The 7,916-nt window shown below is 38.8% G+C and overlaps 1 protein-coding gene across 1 annotated transcript; it reads left to right on the top strand.

The window, feature by feature from the left end:
* The first annotated feature begins 7,083 nt into the window (after positions 1-7,083).
* LOC116888065 (interferon alpha-12-like) lies at positions 7,084-7,638 on the top strand. The gene has a single exon (XM_032889449.1). It carries the CDS (start codon positions 7,084-7,086, stop codon positions 7,636-7,638), a length of 555 nt encoding a protein of 184 aa, XP_032745340.1.
* The last annotated feature ends 278 nt before the right edge of the window (positions 7,639-7,916 follow it).

The raw sequence follows: 7,916 nt of genomic DNA on the forward strand, positions 1-7,916 counted from the left end.
GTTCTGAGATAAAGTGGAGAGGATTCTCCTGGACTACAACATTGCATCTCACATTATGAGCAATTATTTTCAATATGTTAAACTCTTTTTGTATCTGCATCCATTCGGTTATTTATTTATTTATTTATTGATTGATTGATTCATTCATTTATTTATTTATTAGAATGCTATAATGTATGTTAAGATATTTATGCTAAATCTTTTATTCTTTTATTTTTACTATAGCTAATGGTCATTTGCAATTAAATTATTTTGAATTCAAAAAAATTTGCTTTATAAGACATTTTGTATTGATTAATTTGTTCTCTCTTTGACATTAATAATTATTTTTAACATTAGAGTGTACACTGTAACTATTGTACAAATGCACATTTTTAAATATCAGAAAAGACATATACACTGCACAGTATTTTTGACAAGACATTTTTCATCTTTCTCAGTTCATATAGTATTCTTCTGATGGATAAGATTTGGCAAACAATGAGAGTCTTGTCTTCATCTCATTCCTTAGTCTCTTTGACCAAATGTGTCCTGGGTTAATTTAGCACCTGATTTTTCAGATCTCCTATACTTATCTTCTTTTATATATTTTAAGCATGAGTTTGAGTTGTTTGAGGTTCTAAATTTAGAGAGGTCATGTACCTGAAAATAGCAATGCAAAACAGATAAAACAATGACTAGTCTGCCTATATGGCACAGAAAGGGAAAACAAGAACAGAACCTTTTTTCATAGCCTCATAATCCAGTCCTAGGAATAAATCTAACCAGGGGAGTGAAATTTGACTTAAAATCAACCCTTGAAACACTATTCCTTCTATTTCGGGACCTTTCCTCTTCCCACTTTCTACTTCTCTGTTTGTTACCTGTTCTTCCTCCTCCTCTTTTTCCTCCTCCGCTTTACTCCTCATTATTCTACTTTTGCCCATCTTTTTGAATCACTAGTTGTGCATGGTACAGCACCATCTCATGGAGCATGGTTCCTACAGGGGCCCCATCCCTGATGTTACTGAGAAACTTTTCCTCCAGCACCAATATTTTTTCTATCGCTCTCAGCTGGAGGTGGGAATTGCCTCTGTTTTCCAAGCTGATATTTTGTCTGGCGTGGTCATGTCAATTCAGTCATAGCCACCACAGTTCACATGAGTAACTATTCTGTTTTGTTCAAGAACACGGCTTTGCTGAGTCATCCGCTGTCTCTGGCTTTTCCAATTTTTCTACTCCCTCTTTTTCATTGGTTCCCGAGGCCAAAATATCAATTCTTCATTTTCTCAGTGACCAGTTGTGAGTCTCTGTTCATTGGCAGGGAATATAAGAGTTCTGTGGTAATGGTTGGCCAGTGCAGGAGCCCCCTCTTAGATGGAAGCGCTAATGTCAAATCAGGTATTGTGACAGGTTGACGTCAGCATTTGGCTCTTTGTTATCTTCATGGCTCCATATATATTTTAAGTAGGATCCTTCTGAGAGAAATATTCCTGAAATTTTTATGCAGATTGCATTGTTAATGAACATCACCTGAAAATATAGTAATTTTCATAATATTAACTTACAAATGGCCATAGATCTTGTCCTTTTCTCATAGTTTTGAACCTTTTTGCTAGTACTCTCTTGCTTAGATGACACATCTGTTTCTTTTTCAGCTTTCATTTCCATGGCATCATATCTTAGATCAGTGCCACAAACCGACCTCAGGGTTTTCTTTCTAGGAAAGAGAAGAGACACAGAACAGAATTGGAGACTTTGACCATCAAACCAACACCTCAGGAGAGGTGTTTCCATGATCTGTCCATTGATGAGAGTGGGGTGTTGAAATCTCCTACTATTGTTGTGTGAGGTGCAATGTGTGTTTTGAGCTTTAGTAAGGTTTCTTTTACGTATGTAGGTGCCCTTGTATTTGGGGCATAGATATTTAGGATTGACAGTCATTATCTTTGACAGTTGAGTTGATGATTTCTATGGAATCTTCTGCTCCTGAGATTCTCTCTTCTATCTCTTGTATTCTGTTGGTGAAGCTTGTATCTACGGCTCCTTGTCTCTTCTTTTGCTTTTCTATATCCAGGGTTGTTTCCTTGTGTTCTTTCTTGATTGCTTCTATTTCCATTTTTAATTCCTTCAACTGTTTGATTGTGTTTTCCTGGAATTCTTTCAGGGATTTTTGTGATTCCTCTCTGTAGGCTTCTACTAGTTTATTTATGTTTTCCTGTGTTTCTCTAAGAGAGTTCTTCATGTCTTTCTTGAAGTCCTCCAGCATCATGATCAAATATGATTTTGAAACTAGATCTTGCTTTTCTGGTGTGTTTGGATATTCTGTGTTTGCTTTGATGGGAGAATTGGACTTCGATGATGCCAGGTAGTCTTGGTTTCTGTTGCTTGGGTTCCTGTGCTTGCCTCTCGACATCAGATTATCTCTAGTGTTACTTTGTTCTGCTATTTCTGTCTGTGGCTAGACTGTCCTACAAGCTTGTATGTTAGGAGTGCTGTAGACCTGTTTTCCTGTTTTCTTTCAGCCAGTTATGGGAACAGAGTGTTCTGCTTTCAGGTGTGTAGTTTTTCCTATCTACAGGTCTTCAGCTGTTCCTATTGGCCTGTGTCTTGAGTTCACCAGGCAGGTCGCTTGGAGCAGGAACGTTTGTCTTATCTGTGGTCCCGAGGCTCAAGTTTGCTCCTGAAGTGTTGCTTATGAGCTCTCCGGAGGGGCAGCAACCAGGAAGATCTGCGCCGCCCTTTGCGGGAGCTTCGGTGCACCAGGGTTCCAGATGGCGTTTGGTGTTTTCCTCTGGAATCAGTAATGTAGGCAGAGTGTAGTCTCTTCTGGTTTTCCAGTCATGTCTGCATATCTGAAGGTTTAGCTCTCCCTCCCACGGGATTTTGGTGCAGAGAACTGTTTATCTGGTCAGTCACTTCAGGTTCCGGCTGTGTCTCAGACACCAGATATTTATAAAATGATGCTATAGCAGTCAGTAAAGCACAGATGTTTAAGAAAAAAAAAACAAAAATCTTTTTAAATGGGATATTTCTCTATTTACATTTCAAATAGTACTCCCTTTCCCGTTTTGCTGTGTATAAGCCCCTTATCACCTCCCCCTCCCATTCTTCTATAAGGGTGTTCCCCTCCCCACCCTCCACCCTTACCATCACCCCCCCCCACACACACATTACCTAACACTTGGGATTTAACCTTGACAGGACCAAGGGCTTCTCCTTCCATTGGTGCCCAGCAAGGAGATCCTCTGCTACATATGTAGTTGGAGCCATGGTTCTATCCATATACAATCTTTGGGTAATGGGTTATTCTTTGGAAGTTCTGGTTGGTTGACATTGTTGTCGGAAGCCCCTTCAACTTTTTCAATCCTTTCTCTAATGCCTTCAGTGGGGGTTCCTTTCTAAGTTCAGTGAAACCAAATCTTAATAAAGCATAAAAAGTAAGATCGTAAGACCAAGGACAATTTGGTCTATAGCTTTTGCTCAACTCTGTCTTTCACCTAAGTTCAAACCCCAAAAATCCACAAAGGCTCCTATTATCTGCCTACACACAGCCACACCAAAGAAAATCCAGCCTTAAGTTTCAGTGTAATAGAGGTTCAAGAAGAGTGCAGACACAACTTGTGGGGAGAAACTGACTGTCCTCATGGTACTGTGTTTGAGGGACTAGTGCAGTACAGCCATGTGACACAGAGGAATTTGTTTTGTAGAGAGAGAGAGAGATATCAGAGAAACAATTTTGTTTGTAATGAGTCACCTGTGGGAATAAAGAGGAAAGCACCATCTGGGTCTCCATCCTGAAGAGACTTTGTGCTATGAGCTTTCTGCTCAATCACTGCCTAGTTCCATAAGTACGATGATTCATGGGCATCCTTTCTACTTAAAGTTAATAAGAGAGCTAAGGCTGAAATGTCTCTTAAAGAACAATGCACCCTTAGTAAATGAATTAAATAACTCTGCATGTGCATGTGCACGGGTATATCTGTCATGTGTGGTTTGTATGTGTTTGTGCATGCTATGTCTCCAAGGAAGAGCAATAGACTTTCAGACAGAGACACAGGCTAAGGGATCCTGTCCTCTCTATATCAGCCCTGTGCATATGCTTATTGGATTCCTACATTTGCTTCATCCAACTAATCATTTGAAAATTATACTTCAGTCGGCTATGTGGATCCACAGGAATGACAGCAAAACAGACTACCTGGTTTAAGGATCTGAACAGGGCCATTAGAAGGCTATGGAGACTCTGGGCATGGAAGGGCACTGAGAAAGTCTGCAAAGCCAAGAAAATCATTACCAGCTTTAGCAGACATGGAGAGATGAGGGGGCATGGATCCCAAGTGTCTGACCTTGGATACCCTGAAAGTAGGAAAATCTAACCTTATCAATAGCACAAAAGCAAGTATTCCAGTTAGATGCATTTTTCCCACAGGGGAAAGTGTGACTCTATTATTGTCCTACAAAGATGGCCTTTTTAAATATATAAAAGCATACATAGAACACAAATTGTCACCACTAAATAAATTCAATCTATTTCTAATTTTGAAAATGAATGGACAGATTTTGAAATCTGCAAATACAAAGAAATGACTATTCAGATCCCTTACTGCTGTGAAGAAGTGTAGGGAATCTAGAACTGCTTCTACTGTCATTTGACAAGAACATTGTGTAAGGTACTGACTGACCCTAAAATATCCTGAGCTTAATGATAAACATTGCCTGTTGATTTATATGGGTTTAATAATACTCATGGCATGGAGTGTGAGCTTTCAAGCATTTGAAACACAAATTTCAGATATTTACCCATGTTTTGGTTTGGATGCAAAATGTTGCTGGGGTTCAACATGTTGGAGGTTGGTAGTCAGGGTAGCAGTGTTCACATGACACCCCTCACATGCTCCAGGAACAAACTTTGTCAATGAAAACCCATTGATTATTTCAGATGAGTAGTCTATTAGGCAGTGAGGCTTTGCTGGAGGAAGGTTAGGGGCCTGCATCCTAATTACGAACTTTTCCTGTCTGCCTCGTGGAGACCATGAATCTGTAAATTTTTGAGATCATAGTCTCCCGACTGTGCAATGAATTCAGAAAACCATGGTGTTAATAGTCGAAAGTTATGAGAAAAATGAATGAAAATTTAAGCTTTCAGATTTTAAATATCTTATTCCTCTTGTGTATGTGTGGGAATGTCTCCCCATTCATACATGTATGTGTGTATGTGTGTCTGTATGAGTTTATGTGTGTGAGTCTATGTGCCTATATGTCACTGTGTTTATGTGTAATTAAATGTGTGCCTGTATGTGTGTATGTGTTTGTTTCTCTATATTTGAGTATGTATACGTGTGAGTTTGTATAAGGATATTGATGTGCATGTTTGCAAAGTTTTCTGAATGTTTGTGAGAATGTGTGAAAATTTGTGCATGTGTGTATGTGTCTGTGCCTGTGTGAGTATCTATGTTTGAATAATGACAAATGTTTATGGGGAAATCTGTACATGTGTAGTTGTAGTGTGTTTGTTTGTCTAGTTGTGTTCATGTGTTGAAACTGTCTTATATGAGAGAGTTAATATGTGTGTGTGCACGAATTGGGAGGATATATATATATATATATATATATATATATATATATGTGTGTGTGTGTGTGTGCGTGCGTGTGTGTATACACACAAGTATTGTGGGAATGTATGTGTATGCAAGTGTAAATCTGTGTGTGTATGGATGTATGTGTGTGTATGTATATGTGTATGTATCTGTATTCATGTCTCAATGTTGTATGAGTGAGCATATATATGTAAAAGTGTCTAATTTTTGTCTGTGTGTCTATTTTTATGTATGTGAGTGTGTGTGCATTTGTGTATGTGAATGCTTATCTTTGTATGTGTGTATGGGGTGAGTTGTGAGTATGTGTGCATGTGTATGAGTGTTTGCATCAAGAATCACAAATGGGATCTGTATATAAAGTGGTCTGTGTGTCAGCATATGCATGATGGGAAAAAGATCTTTACCAATCCTACAACAGATTTATAAATGTGTGTGAAGTTCAGGAGGCAAATAACCCCTATTAAAAAATGGGAGAGCTAAAGAGAGGCATATGGGAATAGGCATAGAGAGAGAGAACAGAGAGGAGAGAAAGAGAGAGAGAGAGAGAGAGAGAGAGACATGGAGAAATGGAGAGGCTAAGATCAAAAACTCAGTGTACTAGGTACAGCTTGTTTGCTGTGAATGTGGAGGTCAGTCTGGAGGCCATCAGAAAGGTCTTGAACTTGAGGTTCTACAACCTCTGTGTTCCAGAAATCAAACCATGTGTATAAAGCTTGGACATAAGACTTGTTCCATGTACAACCCTCAGGATGCCATGAAAATGTTTGGATAAAGAGCTAGTTTACAGCCGTAGCTATATTTACTATAACAAAATTAATATAAAGAAAATAACTTTATTTTTAGCCTTTAAACAATATAAAAATTTGAAGTATAACATTACCTCGGTACTATTTCCGTACAGACAAGATTTCCCTGTGTAGTCCTGACTCGCCTGGAACATGCTCTGTACACTAGGCTGGCCTTGATGTCCTATATCCTTTTGCCTATACAATGCAGCTGCAAGGCCACAATAATATTTCTAATTTAGAAAGATTTTGCACCACCCTAAACATTTTGATGCAAATATTTATGTAAATGGCATAAATAAAATTAAAAATAATTGTCAGTGAATTACAATAACTTTTAAATACAATCACAGAGAAAGTTTTGTGTTTGCAATAGATGTATAACTTTCTCATAAAGAGTACATATCTGTAGAAGGGGTTAATGACAATTTTAATGTAATTTAAGAGAAGTCATGTAGCATAGCTTTCTGAGGGTGGCAGTGAAAGAGAAAGTAGTAATGGAACCCAAATCCTTGAGACAAAAAATTGCCAGAAGCAAGCAGAGAGTGAGGTAAAGAAAGTGAAAAGAGAATTGGGAAGCTAGGGGAGGGCATTCAGAAGGGGGAAACTTGTGTTTGCCACTATTTAAGATAGATGCACACAGCAGGGTTATCAGAGAACCTACAGGGGAAGACTCAAACACGCTGCTCATAGAGTGATCAGAATCTGCAAGATCCACGATGGCTATGGTTTGTGCATTCCTCACGATTCTGGTAGTTATGAGCCACTGGTCAACCTGCTGTCTAGGATGTAACCTGCCTCGAACTCATAACCTCACACTCCTGAAACAAATGAGTAGACAGTCCCCTGTCTCCTGCCTGAAGGACATACAATACTTTGAACTCCCTTTGGAGAAGGTGGATGCCCAGCAGATCCAGAAGTCTCAAGCCATCTCTGTCCTGCAAAATGTGACTCAGCAGGTCCTGACCCTCTTGGAATCAGAGGAGTCACGTGCTGCTTGGAATGAAACCCTCCGATTGTCATTCTGCAAATACCTCTACCAGCAGCTCAAAGATCTTGAAGCCTGTCAGAATCAGCAGGTTGGAGAGCAGCAAGTTCCCTTGACCCAGGAACCCTCCTGGCTGGCTGTGAGGGAATACTTCGGCAGGATCACCATGTACCTGAAACAGAAGAAACACAGCCCCTGTGCCTGGGAAGTGGTTAGAGTAGAAGTCGGGAGAGCCCTGATTTATTCAGATATGTTCCTGGCAAAACTGAGTGAAGAGAAGGAATGAGTTCTGAGACAAAGTGGAGAGGATTCTCCTGGACTACAACATTGCATCTCACATTATGAGCAATTATTTTCAATATGTTAAACTCTTTTTGTATCTGCATCCATTTGGTTATTTATTTATTTATTTATTGATTGATTGATTCATTCATTTATTTATTTATTAGAATGCTATAATGTATGTTAAGATATTTATGCTAAATCTTTTATTCTTTTATTTTTACTATAGCTAATGGTCATTTGCAATTAAATTATTTTGAATTCAAAAAAATTTGCTTTATA

Source organism: Rattus rattus, chromosome 1 (genome assembly GCF_011064425.1).
Source record: "Rattus rattus isolate New Zealand chromosome 1, Rrattus_CSIRO_v1, whole genome shotgun sequence".
Classification (NCBI taxonomy): domain Eukaryota; kingdom Metazoa; phylum Chordata; class Mammalia; order Rodentia; family Muridae; genus Rattus; species Rattus rattus.

Bases quoted from the DNA above. Each gene is read 5' to 3' on its own strand.
- LOC116888065 (XM_032889449.1), top strand. From the start codon at position 7,084: ATGGCTATGGTTTGTGCATTCCTCACGATTCTGGTAGTTATGAGCCAC.